Here is a 20,285-nt window from a genome sequence, read left to right as displayed (position 1 = left end):
GGGAAGGTCAAGAGTCAGCAGATCCTAGCTGCGGAAGCTCCATCAGGTCAGGACAGGAGTCAGTTACCATGGTGATGTCCAAAGGAAAAAAACGGCTTCATCGTCTCTTTTCGCCTTAAACTGAGAAACTGATTCACAGAAAGTAACATTTCACTTTAACATAAAAAGAAACTTGTCCTTTCCCTCCCTGCCTCAGAAAACTAACTTGTAAAGGAGGGGACTATTTAGATCCAAGCTTCCCTGAAGAGTTTATATTTGGCATACTAAGGATATTTCCAACACCATTCCTTAAATTCCTCTAAAGACCTCTCCCATTTACAGCAGCAACATTTGCCCAAGACTTTAGCAAGGCCCTTTTCCTTCACAAGCCTCAATATTACAAGCTACCTGGAAATTGTGATTTAAAAAATAAGTACAAAAGTTTTTCTTTAAGAAAAAACTCACATATTCTATTCACTTACATATCTGAAATCCACATTTAATTAAAAATACTCTGCCATCATCTCATGCAATTTCCTTTAAAAAAAAAATCAAAAATACACCAGGTGGTGGTGGCGCGCGCCTTTAATCCCAGCATTCGGGGAGGCAGAGGCAGGTGGATTTCTGTGAATTTGAGGTCGGCATGGTCTACAAAGGAGTTCCAGAACAGCCAGACCTGTTACACAGAGAAATCCTATCTCAAAAAAACAAATCAAGCATACAAAAACTCAGGAATAAATTTGGTATTTGGTATTACTCTGTAATTACCTTCAGGTCTTCCTGCAATTAACAAATCTGTTCACAGAGATACAAGAAAGGCTAGGGACTTAGCTCTGTGGCAGAGCGCCTGAATAACAGTGCAAGGCCCTCAACGCAACAGGGGAGAACAGAGAAGATGGGAGAAGGCAACAGTGGGTCATCTCTTTGCACCAAATATTCTATTAGTTGCATCATGATAAATCTGAAAGGCGCATGATTCAATGGCCGCTCTGCCATTTGCTACCTGTATAATAACAGTGAACACACCAATAGTTCATTCTAAACCCTAATATTACAATCCATACCTTAGAGACACCGACAGTTACCCCCACAGAGTTCCTACGGGGTTTAAAGTAGTTTTAGGCCATAGTTTTCAAACCTTGGGAACCGCAGTTAACACTCGAAGCTGACTGTTTGTGTGCCACAGCCAATAAAACAAAGTTAAGAACCAGAACTGTTCCAGGAGAAAGTTGGCCACAGTTTCTGGCAAAGAGCTAAAGAAACAAATTAGTATTCTCTCAAGAATCTTCAGCCTCGGGGCTGCACCCATGCAGGGAAAAAAAAGTATGGCGAACTATGGGGGAGAAGCTGAGTATACTGATCTCCAAACAAAGCCAAAGCTGTAGGTGGGACCTGACTTGTCTCAGGAATGCAAGTTTGACTCAATCTGGCACTTACCGATAATGCCATCGGGCTTGCTTTGAAAAATATGTACTGTTACATACATGATTATCCCTGCAAACACATATACAACTAACACGCAGTGATGTAGTTCTCTGCTACATGATGGAAGAAAAGACAGAACAGAGGAGTGGGCAGACAGACCAGAGGAAACAACACAGGATGACAGACAAATTACTGTGGGTTTAAATGTTGGCTTCTTTTGGTATGAACTCATACAAGTTAAAAAACTTTTTGGACCTAACTATTTCCCTATTCAACATAGATAATATTAGTAACTAATATTAGTATCTACCTCATAAAATTATTGGGAAGAATAAATATATAAATTACTTTGGATACAAACTGGCCATATTAAGTATCAGTTTCCTAATTCATAAAACGGAGACAAAATTTATAACTTCACGAATTGTTAGATGAATTTAGTACATTATATCTATAAAATATTTAACACAAGATAATTTCATAAATATCTGGCATTTTCATTAAACTATAAGTAGATACCAAAGATTTTTTTTTTTCAAGGCAGAGTTTTGCTGTAGTTTTAGAGCCTGTCCTGGAACTAGCTCTTGTAGACCAGGCTGGCCTCGAACTCACGGAGATCCACCTGCCTCTGCCTCTCGAGTACTGGGATTAAAGGCGTGTGCCACCACCGCCCGGCACCAAAGATATTTTTTAAACATGAGAAAAATACTTCATAACGTAATGTAACAAAAAATACTGTGAAAGTCTTTACTCTCATTTTAGGGTTGAGCATATTTACTAGGAAACCATGAGTAATTGGCACACACAGTCATTTCCCAACATGTAAAATACATCTGAATGACTCCATCGCTTAGGTCTTCCAAAGACCTAAATCCATCTTGAGATTTGCGGGCATTATGGATGGACCTAGAAAAACATCACATTGAGTGAGGTAACCTAGACCCAAAAAGACAAATATGTATTCACTCATAAGTGGCTTTTAGACATAAAGCAAAGAAAAACCAGCCTACAATTCACAATCCCAGAGAACCCAGACAACAATGAGGACCCTAAGAGAGACATACATGAATCTGATCTACATGGGAAGTAGAAAAAGACAAGATCTCCTGAGTAAATTGGGAGCATGAAGATCATGGGAGAGAGGATAGAAGGGGAGGGAAAAGAAGGGAGAGTGCTATGATCTATTGGCCTGGTCTGTCACCTGGGTACCCCGTCCCTTTAAGAGACAAAACCCACCCTCTCCCAACCCCTACCCTTGGATCTCATGCTTCCTCCAGCCTTGCTCTCTCTCCTGTCTCTCTCCTGAAGAGATAACTTCTGCATGCATGTTCTCTCTCTCCCTCTCCACCTCTCTCTCTCCTCTCCCCTCTTTCTCTTTCTCTCTGTGCATCTTTCCCTTCTTCCCCCTTCTCCCCTTTCTCTCTTGTCCCCCCCCATCTTCTCCCTTCTCCCCTTCCCCCTTTCCTTTTCTCCTTCATAACCCACTAAATAAACTCTATACCCAAACTCTCTCTTTCTGTCTCTCACCTGCTGTGTGGTCTCCCACCCACCAAGGTGACCCACCCAGGCCTCAGGGGACTGACTCACTGAGGCACCAGGAAACCACTGAGACCTCTGGCCACCCACCACTACCCCTAGTGGGACCTCATGGGACCAGCCTCCCCCTTCCCTTATATCTTTCTTATAGCTTTAAAGAAGAGTAACAGAGGGGAGTGGAGAAAAATATATAGCTCGATAAAAGCAACTTAAAAAAAAAAGTTCAAAGACCAAAATAATAATAATAATGATAGTAATAAATTAGACTACAGAAAGGAGAAAAAGAGGAAGAAACCACAGCAATTTCGAACTAATGCTCCTTTTAATACTCATTCACTGAAAAAGAGTAAATATAAGAACATACAGATAATAATCAAAAAAGCAAAGGCAACAATTGGGAAGTGTCCACGCAGGTTGTCACAAGAAAATAACTGATAAAGCTACATAAAAATCAGTGTCTTGGTGGTTGGGGTCATAGAAAATATTAGATAAATCACCTTTCAACATGAGACATGATTTTTATATTGAAACGAGAAAAAATAACACCCCATGAATGACAATCATCTTTGAGTTAAGCTTCCCTTAGCTATAGCCATTCAACTGGAGTCTTTTCAAGCTTTAATTCTTATCCTCAAACTAAGCAATAGACCACCTTACTATTGAGGACTCATTTCTGAGATCCTGGCCTGGGTCACTCAACTTTCTCCACCTAAAAGAAGCTAAGGATGAGATATACAAAGGCTCAACAAAATGTCTTACTGGACACTTCTAAAGGATTCCTGGCCAACAGGAAAGAAAGATGCAAGGCTTTTATGGAGAAGTGATACATGTACCCGTTTCTATCCCAAAAGAATGTGAACTAGAGTTTAAAACAACACCTGTAAATTCTTCTGGTCCTTTACCAGGGATATCAATCATGCATCTGTCCAGATAACAATATCTAGAAATATGAGAACCACATGCTGATTTTAAATTCTCTAGAACACATAATAAAAAACAAGAAGAATTAACATTAATATTGCTCATTTAACTCAATATTCAAAATACTTTTGACATGCTGTCTTAAGAGTCTCCGCTGCTTCGCGGAAACACCAGAACCAAAAAGCAAGTTGGGGAGGAAATGGCTCATTTGGCTTACACTTCCACATTGCTGTTCATCACTGAAGGAAGTTAGGATAAAAACTCAAATAGGGCAGGATCCTTGTTAGCAAATAGTCTTGACAAAAATACCTCTTGCCAGGGTAGGGACAGTGAGATTTAGAAATATAGTAAAGAATACGAAGACACACTTAAAAATAATGAAACAAAAACCATATAGAATAGTACTGGGAGGGTGTCCAGTGAATACTGAAATCGCAGCGTGTTTAATGTCCAATTGTTTTAAATACCCCTGGCCCCAAAAGGTAGGAGTAAGACAGAAAACTGCATTAACATGATACAAGGAAATGAACAGACCAGTTGAAGGCCGCAGGTTACATCCACAGTTAAACACTCTTTTGCTAGAACAAAACAAGTCACGTTCATACCCTAGACCAAAACATTCTGTAGGCAAACCACTCCCTGGGTGGAATTCGATGCTATCTCCTTAAAGGAACTGGAACTTAGCTGGATCCTTGACTTCTTTGGAGTAGAAACACATCTACTTCTCTATTCCTGAAATACAAAACTATTAGCCACACCTGTTGACGATAACCTTGCAAAAGCAGAACTTTCTGGTCTAAATCTAGGTGGGACCTTTGTTTGAGGTAGAAAAATAACCGGGAAGGAATAGAGGTAAATTCCAACTCTCTGACCTTTGGTCATTGTGGAAATAGGCTCACATTTTTGGGTCTCCACAGATCCTGGAGGCAGGAGCTGATGCAGAGGCCACTGAGGGAAACTGCTTACTAGCTCTGCCTCCACTGGCTTGCTCAGCCTGCTTTCTTTCTTTTTCTCTTTCTTTCTTTTTTTTTCTTTCTTTCTTTCTTGTTCTCTCTCTCTCTCTCTCTCTCTCTCTCTCTCTCTTTCTTTTTTAAACATTGCTTGGCCATTAGCTCTAACTTCTTTATAAAAACCCAGCATCAGCAGCCCAGGGATGGCATCACCTACCATAGGCTGGGCCCTCCCCCACTGATCACTAATTGAGAAAATGCCTTCTAGCTAGATATCAAGAGACATTTCCTCAATTCAGGCTCCTTCCTCTCTGATAACTCTAGCTTGTCAAGTTGACACACAAAACCAGCCAGTACACACACTCAGTATAATACTTATTGCTGAACTGTTTTATCTTTTCTTATGAAATTTTTGATCCCCACAGTGTATTGTATATTCACAGTATACTTCAGTTTGAAGTAGCCTAATTGAAATGTTCCATAGTCACACGTGGCACGTAGGTATCTGTGCTGATCTGTCCTGGTCAGCTTGACACAGCCTAGATACGTCTAAGACAGTGAATTTGAATCAAGGAAATGTCTCATCAGATTGGCCTGTGGGCATGTCTGTGGGGACATTTTCATGCTCTTTGATTAATGTGGGAGCCGAAGGTAACTGTGGGCAGTGCCACCCTGGGCAGGTAGGCCTGGGAAATATAAGCAAGGTAGCTGCACATGAGGCTGAAAGCAAACCAGTGTGGCATTCTTCTATGGTTCTTGCCACGGCTCCAGCTTGAGTTCCCGCCCTGACTTCCTTCAGTGATAGACTGTGATCCAGACACATAAGTCAAATAAACCCTTTCCTCCCCAAGTTGCTTTTTGGTCATGGTATTCATTATAGCATTAGAAAGGAAACTAATAGGGTATCATATCAGATGGCAAAGGCTAGAATCCAAGTTCCCAGGGTTCAGAGATGTGGGATATTTGTTTTACAGAGGTAACTGTGATATAGATATTGATATAGATGTACATATATATAAATGATTTCTTTTTTTTATTTATTTATTTGTTATGTATACAATATTCTGTCTGTGTGTATGCCTGCAGACCAGAAGAGGGCACCAGACCTCATCACAGATGGTTGTGAGCCACCATGTGGTTGCTGGGAATTGAACTCAGGACCTTTGGAAGAGCAGGCAATGCTCTTAACCGCTGAGCCATCTCTCCAGCCCCTATATAAATGATTTCTGTGACAAAAATTGTAATTACAATACTAGAACTAGGAATAGAAGACTATGACTATACTGAATTCAACTCTAGCCCAGATGATAATTTGGGAACATAAAATTAGTAGGAATTCCTAAGCAGGTGCATACTTTCAAATATATTATGTATTTTACTATCAGTAGACAGTTTTCTTCTATTATTACTTTAAAATAATGTTTTGTTTGTTTTGCTTTCTTGAGACAGGGTCTTGTCATGTAGCTCAGGCTAGCCGTAAGCTTATAAGCCTCCTGCCTAAATGCTAGGCTTACAAGCTAGTGGCACCATACCTGGCTTAAAATTATATCCTTCTACAGAAAGCAGACCAAAATGCTATTAAATTCCTTTAATAAGTCAAATAAATTATAGCTTTCTCTCTGTAATGACTGAACTCTGTATTCATCAAACACGCAATATTTACAAATAAGTGTTTTGTTTTGTTTGTGCCATATTTGGTAAAAGAGTATGTCAAATGTAGCTTCAAATACTTCATAAAAGTTAACTATATTCATTATTTTTTAAAATGTTTGACTCCCAGGAGTAATGAGATTATTTATATATATGAAACAGGGCCCAGCAACTGACAGTAACGAAAGTTGAGGGGAGGAGCTTACTTTCTCTGCTAAGAGCTCTCGGATCTTGCTTGCTTGGACTCGAAATTTCATGAGCTGAGACTCCAGAGCTACGCACCGTTCTTTCCAATCTACTGCTCCTTCAGATTCAGAAAGCTCTGCCATGTTTCTTCTAAAAGGAAAGAAAGCAAACAGTCAAACAACACACACATACTAGCATTGAAGATAATACAAGAAATGACTCAATGTTCAGTTGAATCCCATCCACAGATAAGTTTTAAATTCTAAGATAAGGCTAGCACTTTCTAGAGTTTGTAGAACTTAATGGCAGACAAGAAGCCAGGGCTGGAAGTCACACCCAGATGCTTAATTTTCTGACTCAGTTTACCTAAGCTAAAAGAAAGGCGGATGTTAACAATCACAAGTTTTATGGACATATGAGGGATAGATGAAATAATCCTCCTGCCAATAGAACTTTGAACTACACAATAGCACAGCCCAGACAGACTACTGTATTTTTTTTTTTTTTGGTTTTTCGAGACAGGGTTTCTCTGTAGCTTTGGTGCCTGTCCCGGAACTAGCTCTTCCCCCCACCCCCCCATAAATGGTTTATTAACTATAAAGCAAAGAAAACTAGCCCAAAATCACAATTCCAGAGAACCTAGACAACAATGAGGACACTAAGAGAGACATACATAGATCCAATCTAAGTAGAAAAAGCCAAGATCTCATGAGTAAATTGGGAGCATGGGGATTTTGGAAGAGGGTTGAAGGGGAAGGGAGAGGCAGGGAGGGGAGCAAAGAAAAATGTAGAGCTCAATAAAAATCAATAAAAAACAATCCTGTACAGTAAAAGAACTTCTGGAGGCATCACAATCCCTGACTTCAAACTCTTGTAGACCAGGCTGGCCTCGAACTCCCAGAGATCCGCCTGCCTCTGCCTCCCGAGTGCTGGGATTAAAGGTGTGCGCCACCACCGCCTGGCCAGACTACTGTATTTTTAATTCTTCCCAATTGGTAGGACTTTAAAAGTCATAATTCACACTTTCAAATATGCAGATATACCACTATGTGTTGGTAATATGACAAGATAACCTATGGAAATACCATATCTGTGCTAAAGATATGCACTATAATAATCACTTGGTACCATCTGGACTCATCTGGGTGCAGGCTAAGTCTCTCAAGCCAGAAAGCCTCTGGCTAATTTGACCAGCGAAGTTATTAGAAGCCTGAGAAGCACATTTTCATTTGCGGTAAGAAGAGAAAATAGATAGAGATGTCATTTGATGTCATCTACAACTTAGTAAATCTGGACTCAGTGTTTTTAGAATATTAACTGCCCTTTTGAAAGAGGTTAACAGCAGGAGGAAGCGTCCCTGGAGAGAAGGCAGCTCGAGGCTAGGGAGTCTGACTCGCAAGTCGGGCTACTTGACTTCTGAAGCATGGTCACTTCTGGCTCTGAGATTCATGAAAATAAGTTTTAAATGTCTGTTAATGTGCTGTTGTTCTAATTCTATTTCTGAGTGATCTTTTCTATGAATTAATGAAATCGGTGTTAGGAATGGATTTTCAGAAGGAACCAGGGCCCAGTGGAAGAGAACACAAGATGATAAATTCTCAGAACTCCGAAGATTCAGTGGTTGAAATGCATAATAGTATTCTTTTGTTTTCTAAAAGAAAAAAAATAAGACAAAATGTCCCCCCAAAATTTAGTGTAATATATCCCATTTCTTAAACGTACACCAATTTTTAAAAAAACTGCATGGTAGAAGCTTCCTCTATAATCCTAGCAGTTAGCAGGTTGAGGCAGGAAGATTACGGTACATCCAAGGCTCTCCTGGGCTACACAGAAGGTCCAGGTTCCAGGTAAGCCAAGACTACATAGTTAGACCATCTCAAAAGCAAACAGACCACCAAACAAACACCGTGCGAGCTCCTAAAGACTCACTTTTCCTTAAACACAAAAATAAGTGATTTATGCTTAAGACACTTTCCCCTTTAATACTGGAATTATCACTCCATAATTAGAAACAAACAAATAGGAAAGAATTGTTCTACAAAGGCAGCAATTTTTTTGTTACACTCGCCCCTAACCACTGCAAATCTTTCAGACACCCCTATATCCTGGCCATAGACAGCAGAAACATCACTGAAGAGCTGGCAAGAATTCTATTTTTTTTTAAATAAACCTTCTTTATTTTTGTAATATTAAAACACGCCTAATGATGGATATTTTTAATTTAATTTTTTATTGATTTTGTTGAGGTCTACATTTTTCTCTGCTCCCCTCCCTTTCAACCCTCTCCCATTGTCCCCATGCTCCCAATTTACTCAGGAGATCTTGTCTATTTCTACTTCCCATGTAGATTAGATCTATGTAAGTCTCTCTTAGGGTCCTCTTTGTTGTCTAGGTTCTCTGGGATTGTGATTTGTAGGCTGGTTTTCTTTACTTTATGTCTAAAATCCACTTATGAGTGAGTACATATGATATTTGTCTTTCTGGGTCTGGGTTACCTCACTCAAAATAATGTTTTCTAGATCCATCCATTTGCCTGCAAATTTCAAGATGTCATTAGTTTTTTTTTCTGTTGTGTAGTACTCTATTGTGTAAATGGACCACATTGTCCTTATCCATTCAAGAATTCACCTATTTTTATAGAATCCTGACCCTACTTATTTCTGGGTTTTGTTGTTGTTGCTGCTTTTTTTTTTAAATATTATTTTTGTGAACATTTTCATTTATTATTTTAATGTTTCATCTTGATCACAAACTTCAGTGTTTTACTGTTACTTCACCTATCTAAATATTAGCTGTAGAGGGGGCTATAGGGAAAGATAATAGATGTAATATTTAAAAAATTTTAAGAACTAATAAAATATATATCCTTAATTCTTTTTGTTGTTGCTGCTTTGTTTTTGTTGTTTTCTAGAGCCAGGGTTTCTCTGTGTAGCCCAGCTGTCCTGGAGCTTGCGCTGTAGATCAGGCTACCTTGAACTCACAGAGATCCACCCGCCTCTGCCTCCTGAGTACTGAGATTAAAGGCAAGCACCACGACTGCCTACTGACATTCTTAATTCTTAAATCATTCAAACAACTATGCAGAAAAATAGAGACATTGTTCTATCTCAATCAATATAATCTCTTTCATGTCAGGTAAGTTTTCCTCTATAGTTAAAATAACATTTATGTACCAGTGTATAAGGTATTTGTCTTGGTCACCTTGATTTGCTGGGATCTGAACTCTGTATGTACATGGTAGTCAAGTGCTTTGCCAATAACTTAAATTCCTAGCCTGTAGTTTTAAAAATAGCATAAATAGTACATAAACGCTCTCCAACAAATGAAAATAAGCCAAGGCAATGTGTCATAAGAATAGAAAAGGACAAAAAATACAGTTCCTCATGTTGTGTTAACCCCCCACCATAAAATTATCTCGTTGTTTCCTCATAACTGTAATTTTGCTACTGTTATGAATCATAATGTAAATATCTGATATGCAGGATATCTGGTATGTGACCCTCAGAGGGGTCACAACCCACAGGTTGAGAATCACTGCTCTTAGGGCACTATGAGGAACTTGTAAAAGCTTACAAAAGAGCAGGAAAAGATTTGAAAGTCAAGTATCTGATAAGAGACTTGTGTCGGGGATATGTAAATGATTCAAACAACTCAATTAATAAAAAAGACAACCTGCTAGGCTTAAAGAAGTCCCACACCCAGGAGGCAGAACCAGAAGGATCTCTGTGAGTTTGAGGCCAGCCTAGTCTACAAAGTGAGTTCCTAGACAGCCAGGGCTACATACTGAGACCTTGTCTTGAAAACAAAACAAAAAAGAATAATCTAATTTAGAATGTAGGCAAAATTAGGGACTTGAGAAGACGGCTTACTGGGCAAAGAGTTTGCTATATAACCAGGAAAACCTGATTCAACCCTCAAACGAGAAAATGTTTCTCCTTCAGATTGTCTGTAGGCAAGTCCGTTAAGGTATCTTCTGGACTGATGATTGACAAGGGTGGGCCCAAGCCATGGGGTTGAGATCCTGAGCTGTATAAGAAACCAGGCTGAGCAAGCCATGAGGAGCAAGCTGAGAAGAATTCCTCAATGGCCTTTGCCTCAGTCCTCCCTCCAAGCTCCTGCCTCGGGTTCCTGCCCTGACTTCCCTCGATGGAATGTGTGATCTGAGCGCTGCAGGCTGAAACAAACCCTTATCTCTCCAAATTGCTCTTGATGGTGGTGTTTTCTCACAGCAACAGAAGCAGACCCTAACTAAGACAAAGATTTGTACTGGAGCATGGACTATTGCTATGACCCATCTGTTCATGTTGTTTTCTAAGCACTGTGGAAGGAGTTTGGAATTTTAGGCTGGAAAAGCTACTGAGCCCTCATAGCCCAGGGACCTGTTCTAGGGGGCATGGAGGATAAAAACGCTAAAAGTAGTAAGGTCAATGGAGGCCAGGCTTGTGAAGTTCCACAAGGAAGCCTGAGAGCACCTTAAAGACTCCGTTGGGGTCATTCGATACTTTGGATTAAGAATCTGGGCAGCTGGGGCTGAAGAATCAATTGTGGTTAGGAAGATACCAGAGCCACTAAACTGAAACCTTTGCTTTACTTGGACAATCAGTGATGGTTAGCTGAAGCTGAGAAATCACCAGTGGTTAAGAGAGCAGCACACCAAAACTTTATGGGAATATTTCCTCAGGGCAACACACTAAAGCTGTGGCCCAGAGAAGGCCAAGGCCGCATCTCAACTTGGTAACGTGTAAAACGTCACCCAGGCGGTACTGGTTCTTGAAGGCTTGGAGGGGTCATGGTGAGCAGCTGACCCTTGGCACTGTGAGAGTTCAGGAGAAGTCACTGTTGAAGGTGCAGCCCCAGTTGCAGTAGAAGCCGGAAGTGTTCGCGGAGACGAGATGAGGCACCAGGCAGCAGGGTCGAAGTCCCTGAAGAGAGCCTAGGCTATTGGTGAAGCTACGGTTCACGTTGCAACAGAACATTGAAGATACCAGTACTCAGGGGCAACCACCAAGGAACAGCAGCAGCTGCGGAGTGGAGCTGGCCTCAAGCCAGGAGACCTGCTTCCTGTGCTATGAATCTACTGAAGCCCTTTGGAGGACAGAAGGTCTTTAACAGCTGGACTCTGGTTCTCAGTGGAGTGTCACTATTCTCTAGTTCTTCCGTCTGGGAGTAAGAAAGTATATGTTATCTTTTCTTTTTCTTTTTTTTATTTTACAGGTACCCACAGTTAAATTACTTCGGATGTTTTTGGAGAGACTTTGAATTTTCGAAAGAGATTTTGGAATTTTAAATGTTGACATTTTAAAGGTTGCGGGACTTTTAAAAGTTGGAATGTTTTATATTGTCATATTAATATTAACGTGGCATCTAGGGGACAACAAGAAAGGAAAGGTTATGGTTCAAAAGTGATGTGTTTTATGTCAAGTTGATATGGTGTCAATTGTTTTTTTTGTTTGTTTGTTTGTTTTTTGGTTTTGTTTTGTCAAGTTGACAGATGATAGAATTATCTGGAAAGTCAATCAGGACAAATGTCTCCATCCAGACAGCCTGTAGGTAATCTGTAGGGCATTGTCTTTATTAACAGTTGACATAAGCAAGAGAGGAGAGGTTACAGTTTAATAGTGGCATGGTTTAGTCAGCTTGACAGAAACCTGTGTGTCCAGCCCATACAGAGCTATGTCACCTGTGGACAGTTCCTGAATTGTATAAGAAAGCAGGCTGAGCACAGCATGAGGAGAAAGCCAGGAGGCTGTGCCCACCATGGTCTCTGCTTTAGTTCTTGCCCCCCAGGTTCCTGCCCTGCTTGAGTTCCTGCTCAGATTTATGTTGATGATGGACTATTAACTGTACTCTGAAATAAACCCTTTCCTCCCCAAATTGTTTTTGGTCATGGTAATTATCACAAAAATAGAAAACTAACTAGTATAAATACACACACATACACTCATACACACGCACACATGTGAACACACTTGAAAATACTCACATGTGCACAATAAGAATAGACACTTATCCAAAGAAAATACATAAATGGTCAATAAAAACACAAAAAGTTCTCAGCATCGTTAACTACAAGAAAAAAAAATCAAAAAGTGAAAAATCAAAATCATGATGACATTCCACTTCAGCCCAAATTAGTTCATTATAAATAATACAGAAATGAAAAGGAACGCGGATAAACAAGGATTGATGAGAACGTGCAGATGTGGAACTCCTGCTACAAAAGTATCACAACTGCTTTGTAACCACTCAAACAGTTCCGCAGCTGTTTCAAGTTAACCTATGGTCCACAACTCCAGCACATAGCCTAGGAAATGTCCAGAACAGTTAAAAGTTAAAACAGTTCAAGGAGAGCGGGTCAGTGGTAGCCTAGACTGCAGGGAGTGGCTATGGGGACTGACTATTAAGAAGCCTAGAGATTTTTAGGGGGGGAGGTGAAGAAAATATTCTGGAATTAGATAAGGATTATTAATGCACAACCTTGCAAATATACCCAAATTCCCTGAGCTATATATACATTTCCAAAAGGTCAATTTTATGGTTTGTGAATTGTATCTCAATTAAAAAGTTGGCATACAAACAAATAAAGAAAAGAGTGGGTATATACTAAGACCACTGTTGCAGATTTAACTATTCATTATGAGTAGTTATCCTTGCCAGGAATCTCATCAATAACTCAAATAATAGAGAAGTAACTGTTAACCTCAACTATGAAAAGTATGGTACATATCTCTTACCTAGAAGTTTGCTACGAAAAATAAATTAAAAAAAATTAAAAGTTGAATACATCTATGCATCTTTAGTTGTAGTGGTTATACGTAGAAAAGCTTTAAGATTATCAAAAATGCATTTGACATCTTCAGTCCCCCCAATAATTATCATAATAAAAGAAACCGAAAACTGAGGATTGGTTTTGTGATGGCCGGAGGTCTAGACACAGGATCTCCTTGTCACTCTGTAATCCTGTCACTAGGTAGAAGACATCTGGAATACAAAGGAACCACTTTGAGTAGCTACAAACGCTAATTCTGAAGTTTCCTCGTCCGTGGTGACAGAAGTGGGCAGCTTTGGGGACTATAATCCACTTCTGAAAATGTCCTATCTAAGTTTTGAATGCTAAGGGGATCTACCTTCTCTGCAGGGGGCAGCAGGAAAAAGTGGAGGTCTTCCAAAGACCTCCAGCGACTTTGGAAATATTTACTGACACAAAATAAACTGTTTACAGTTGTGGAGTGAATGCTCTTTTCTCTGAATCGCTGACTTCCTGTTTCTTTTCCAAGTCCTAAAAAAAGGAGGGGGACGTTAAAAGAAGAGGGAGAGAGGGGGAAAGATAGGGGATGGAAGAAGGAAGACTCTACTACCGAGCTCACGCAGATGAAATCTGGATGAACTCGTAAACCCCTCATAATTTCTAGAAACAGTTTGAGCAGTGAGCTGTGTCATCCCCACCCCCCACCCCCAATGCAGAAAAGCTGTCTTTCTTAACTAGACTGAAGCATGCCTTGTTTAAAGAACTTTACCACCACCTATCCCGACTTGGGCCACGCCTGCCCATTGGCGGCACTGCCCAGAACAGCCTGCTCCTTGCTCCACACTCCTCCGGGACACACGCACAGCCCTGAGGTCCAGGCTTGCAAACACAGGAACTTTCACAAAGAAGCCAGTGACCAGCAGGTAGCCCGGCACGAGGAGAGTTTTTGCAAAGCAAAATGTCTCAACTTCTCGTGGGGTTCGGGGCTGGAAGAGGGGCTTATATTCAGAGTATGTCACCTTAGGACACTGGCTTCGGGCAGTCGGACAAGTGAAGGTGTTAAAAAATGAAAATCTGGAGAACTTTGGTCTTGGTGTCCCTTCACTGCTCCGCTCTCCAGAAGCGCAGGCCGAACTGCCGCATCGTCGATGGGACCCACGGTGCGCGGGGACGCGGGGCTGCCCCGCAGCCGCCAGCCCGACGACCCCCGCGGTGCCATAAGCCCGGGCCCGGCTTTTCTACGAGAACGTCACAGGAGCCCGGGGTACGTAGTGCCGTCCCCTGCCGGCTCGAGCTGGCTACTCGGGACCCCGGCCGAGACGGGTCGCACGGCGTCCTGCGTTGCATCCCCCACCCTCGCCGCTTCGCAGGTCCCAACGGTGGTCCCCGGCGTGAGGGATCCCCGAAGCTCGGTCTCCGAGGGCAGGGTCCCCGAGGCCACCAGATTCCGCACCCTGCCCACCTGCCTACCTCTGCGGTGGCGTCCGATGTCCCTCCCGGCTTCGTCTGCTACCCGACTCGGCCGGCTCCCCGGCTCTCAGCCCGCGCCGGCCACACTCGGAGCCCCGAGCGGCCCATACGGCGCCGCCTCCTCCGAGATTGGCGGCCGGAGTAGCTAATCGGAGGCCGGAGCCGACCACCTGGCGTCACTGGAGGAGGTGTTTATAAATGTGGCTCCTCCCGGTGCCCCTCAGAGTAAGGAGGTCTAACCCGAGAGGTGTTCCCACTGCCTTCCCCACACCTAGACTTCAAGGCCTGTGGTAGCCATTAGTCACCTCTTTCCCATTCCCTTTGCCTCGATTGTACCTGTGTACCACTTCTTGTCTTCAGGTCTCTGGGCCTGAACTCTCCTTGCCAATCCTTCATCTTTCTAACAAGAGACTAGTTTAAGAATGCAATTTGCCAAAGGCTTTTACTGTCTTCCTGATGCTTATGTAGTCAAGAGTAGATTCCGTGTGCGGCCTGCAAAGCCCCCCTCCTACTTGGGCAAGTTGAGTTTTCACAGCTGCTCTTCGCACCTCGGGTGACTGTGGTCCCCGCCCCTATTCTGAAGACTCCAGCTGGGAACTCTGACACGGTGTTTCCTGTCCCTCCTTTAAACGTTCTGTCTGTCCTCTCAGAACGTGCCTGTCGCCCCGCATAGCAGAAGTCTCTGCTCTTGTTTTTGCCCTCAGCACGTCCAGGTTTGCCGCTCTTGACATGAGCACATTTTCCTGACTTTCCCCTGTTGCAACAGCCTGCGAGCTTTTGAAAGCGAAAGATCTGTGTTCTTTCTTGCTTCCTTTTCAGCATATCCCACATGGCGTATTGCATGAGCACATAAATGATACATCTGGTTGGATTTCACCTCCTAAGCTGGGGCATAGAGAGGCCAGTCTTGGGAGAAGAGGAGAGGGGACAGGAGAGAAGGAGAGGTAAGGGGAGAGGGAGGGACAAATTCTGAACGTTAGACCTTCCCCAGGTCACAAAACTAGGTCAGACAAATTACTCTTTGATATACAGCCAACTAATAGAAGCATTAGATGACTTTTCCCATTTCAATCTTTTTACAAAAGAAAAAGCCAACCTTATACGGGGGGGGGGGGCACACACACTTAAATGATAAAGATTTGCAAGGTATCTTAGAGGGAAAGCACTAAGTGAAAACAAATAAAAGACCAGCAAGAAAGCATCGGGCGTCCATATTTCTTCCAGATGAGCACTAATTTTGGACTGGATCCCAGACAACCCCCACAAATCAAATTCCTTCTGCCTTCTGTGGGAGCTGATGATGCATATCATATGAAAAACTGTCTGCAAACAGCCTTGGCAAACAAGCAGCCTGGATGGGCTTATTTTACAGAGCACGCAGGAGTTAAACAAACAGCTAAAGTAAGCTTGCATAATTTAACACAGCAAGTCAGTAGAGACCCAGCAAGAAAAGATAGAGGATGCCAAAATAGAATCACTTCCGTTTGTGAGTCAGAAACACTAAATGGACTAAGGGAGCTGAGTGAATAAATTCACTCCCAAATAGCAGCTTTCTAAACATGACTGCCATCCTGGTGAGACTCAGCCAATATTTACTCTCAGTCACCCTTTTCTGGAAGCGTGGCAAACTGCATTTGCTTGGCTATGAAGGGAAAAAGTGCAGTAGCATCATGTTTCTTGCTGTGTATAAAACAAAACAAAAACAAACAAAAGCCCCCAAACCCCACATGAGATAATGGAATATTATACAACACTAAAGAGAAATGTGACGTGGGATTCCCCTGTGTATGCTGTGATTACCATTAATGAATAAAGAAAGCTGGCTTGAGCCTATCGCGGGGCAGAAGAGAGCTAGGTGAGGGGGACTCGGACAACTAAACTGAATGCTGGGAAGAAGAAGGCGGAGTTGGAGAAGTGATATAGCCCTCCCTGTCAGAGACAGATGACAGAAGGAACTTTACACAGTGGTAGGCAACAGCCACATGGTGATAAACAGATGAATAAAAATGGGTTAAATTAGGATGTAAGAGTTAGCCAATAAGAAGCTAGAGCTAATGGGCCAACAGTGATTTCTGTGTGGTTACTTCAGGGCTGAGCCGCCGGGAACAAACAAGCAGCCTCCACCAACAGAAGTGGAAGCCTGTTATCTCAGCACTTGGGGAGCTGGAGGTAGAAGGATCATTGTCAGCCCCATGATGAGTCTGAGGCCAGCCTGGGCTATGTGAGACTGAGGAAAGAAATGGGGTTTGGGGAAAATAAATCAAGCTATGCACTGAATATGCCTTTGAAAATACACTGGATGAAAGGATCCAGTCACAAAGTATGAAATGTTTTACAGTTCATATTAATATGGGATGCTCAGACTGGGTAACTCCACAGAGACGGAAAGGAGATTTTACTGGTTACCTTGGTCTGAGAAAGATGTGTGTGTTAGTCTAGGGCAATGGTTCCCAACCTGTGAGTCACACCCCACACAAGGGTCAGATATCAGACATCCTGCATGACAGATACTTCATTACAGTTCATACCAGTCACAAAATTATAGTTATGAAGTAGTAATGGAATAATTTTATGGTTGGGGTCACCACAACATGAGGGACTGTATTAAAGGGTCGCAGCGCCAGGAAGGTTGAGAACCACTGCTCTACAGGAATGAAGGGAGCGGAGAGCAATGGCGGTGCTTTAGAAAGTGTGATGGCTTCATCTCTGACTGCACTAAAAGCCATGGACATGTATCATTTAAATGGTTGAGATGTGTGTTCTGTGAATTACATCTCAACGGTATTTTGGGTGGTCTGGAGAGACAGCTTAGCGGTAAGGTAGCTGTCACACAAACAGGAGGGCCTGGATTAGGAGCCCTAGCAGGCATGGAAAAGCTGGGCAGGGTGGTACTCAACTATAACCCAAGCTCCAGGGGTACCGAGGCACATTCCTGCAGCTCATTGGTTGGCCAGCCTAGCTAAGTCACTGAGCCCCATGTTCCGTGAAAGACTGTCTCAAAAGATAAGTTTGAAGGCAACCAAGGAAAATACTTGATATCCATCTCCCAAGACCCACCTGCAGTAGTCCCGCTGGAGGGATCTTTGTTGATTTGAGGCCGGGTTTCTCTTTGTAGTCCTGGCTGACCTGGAACTCTCTGTAGACCAGGCTGGCCTCTAACTCAGAGATCCACCTGCCTCTGCCTCCTAACTCCCAAGACTAAAGGCATGCACCACTACCGTCCTCTCTCTTGAGCCAGTACCAATTCACTCCTGATGGAAGGGCCTCCATGACCTAATGACCTTTCCAGCAGACCCCATCTCTTAAAGGTCCCACCATGCCAACACCACCTCACTGGGTACCACGCTGCTAGCTCATGAGCTCTGGGAGACAAATGGTCCCTAAGGGATAGCAGTATACCCCAGGGCCTGTGGCATGATGGCTTTCTCAATCCTTTGGGCTTCCATGGAGACAAGACTCTCTGACTTTACCCCATTATCACCAAGTCTGTGGACAGCATCCTTAAGGGGTAACAGGCTAAGCTCAGGGCTTTTAGGGCTCATGAGAGTTTAATGGGCAATCATAAGATCTCACAGAGAAAGTAAGTACAAAGGGGAGAGAAAAGCGGGTAACCTGAGCATCAACTATTTCCAGCAAAGTGCGTGGAGCTTCCTTATCATGTGTTTTATCAAAGCGTTTAATCACATGGAGAAATCGTCCGCAGTGGTTTGTTCAGAACTTACGGAGGTGCCTTGTTGTTTGTTCTGTGGGTCTTGTTTGTTTGTTTTAAGATACTGCATATGGGGGCTGGAGAGATGGCTCAGAGGTTAAGAGCGATGCCTGCTCTTCCAGAGGTCCTGAGTTCAATTCCCAGCAACCACATGGTGGCTCACAGCCATCTATAATGAAATCTGGTGCCCCTTCTGGTCAGCAAGCATACATACAGACAGAACACTGTATACATAATAAATAAATAAATCTTTTTTAAAAAAAGATACTGCATATGAACCCCACATAAGAGATTGTGCCCCAGTGGCATAGAACTGTCCAATGTGGATCTGGCAAGATGACTCACAGGGAAAGACACTTTCCTTGTATTTGTTGCCCAATTCCAGTGAGCTAAGCTTGATGCCTGGATCCCACATAAAGGCAGAATGAAGAAACAACTCCACAAAGTTGTCGTCCTCTGAGGATACATACATACATGTGCACATACGTGCGCTCATGCACGTGCGCACACACACACACTATAATAATATTTTAAGTATTAAATGTGAACAGATGATGTTCACATTCGGTCAGTACTTAGCTGGCAGAAGAGACCGTTCTACTGCTGAGGTTTTTATTCTAACCGACAACTATAAAAGTCTTCCTTTCTGCTTTTTTGCTACATAGCATGACAGCTTAAGCGAAAAGAAAAGGAACAAAAAACACAGCAGATATTGACCACAGTGTCCCCAAAGACTAACAATTAGGAAGGAATGTTGTAAGAACACTGTCCTGGGTTGTGTAATTACTGTAAAATGGTCAGGATCTTTAAGAAGCATGAGGAAATGTTAACAAGTGAGGGTATAAGATCTGAACTAGATCAGACAGCGGGCTGATCTCCAAAATACACAAAGAACTCAAGAAATTGGACACCAAAAGAACACATAATCCAATAAAAAAAATGGAGTACAGACCTAAACAGAGAGCTCTCAATAGAGGAATCTAAAATGGCTGAAAGACATGTAAGGAAATGTTCAATATCCTTAGTCATCAGAGAAATGCAAATCAAAACAACTCTAAGATTCCATCTTATACCTGTAAGAATGGCCAAGATCAAATACACGGATGACAACTTATGCTGGAGAGGTTGTGGGGAAAATGGAATACTTCTGCATGTTGGTGAGAATGCAAGCTGGTAAAGCCCCTTTGGATGTCAGTGTGGTGATTTCTCAGAAAGTTAGAAAACAACCTTCCTCAAGACCCAGTAATACCACTTTGGGGTATATATCCAAAGGGTACTCAATCATGCCACAAGGACATGTGCTCAACTATGTTCATAGCAGCTTTGTTTGTCATAGCCAGAACCTGGAAACAACCTAAATGCCCCTCAACCGAAGAATGGATAAGGAAAATGTGGTACATTTACACAATGGAGTACTACACAGCAGAAAAAAATAATGACATCTTGAATTTTGCAGGAAAATGGATGGAGCTAGAAAACATTATTTTGAGTGAGGTGACCCAGACACAGAAAGACAATTATCACATATACTCACTCACTCATAGGTGGTTTTTAAACATAAAGCAAAGAAAGCCAACCTATAAACCACAATCCCAGAAAACTTAGACAAAAATGAGGATACTAAGAGATACTTACATAGATCTAATCTACATGGGAAGTAGAAATTAGAAAAAGACAAGATCTCCTGAGCAAATTGGGAGCATGGGGACCT

At 42.3% G+C, this 20,285-nt stretch overlaps 1 protein-coding gene across 1 annotated transcript in view; it reads right to left on the bottom strand.

Annotated features, from left to right (window-relative positions):
• Positions 1-14,948, bottom strand: part of Plekhh2 (pleckstrin homology, MyTH4 and FERM domain containing H2) — a 108,548-nt gene extending 93,600 nt beyond the window's left edge. The window contains exons 1-2 of the mRNA XM_041631350.1: positions 14,866-14,948; positions 6,668-6,797 (exon numbers count right to left, since the gene is read on the bottom strand). Coding sequence (XP_041487284.1) covers positions 6,668-6,790 — 123 coding nt within the window. The 5' untranslated portion in view covers positions 6,791-6,797; positions 14,866-14,948. The remainder of the gene's footprint in view (positions 1-6,667; positions 6,798-14,865) is intronic.
• Between the last annotated feature and the right edge of the window lie 5,337 nt (positions 14,949-20,285).

The sequence above is a fragment of the Microtus oregoni genome, unplaced genomic scaffold (genome assembly GCF_018167655.1).
Source record: "Microtus oregoni isolate MIOR12 unplaced genomic scaffold, Mior012 000036F_ref0000092, whole genome shotgun sequence".
NCBI lineage: Eukaryota > Metazoa > Chordata > Mammalia > Rodentia > Cricetidae > Microtus > Microtus oregoni.
This window is presented reverse-complemented; position numbering and strand designations above follow the sequence as displayed.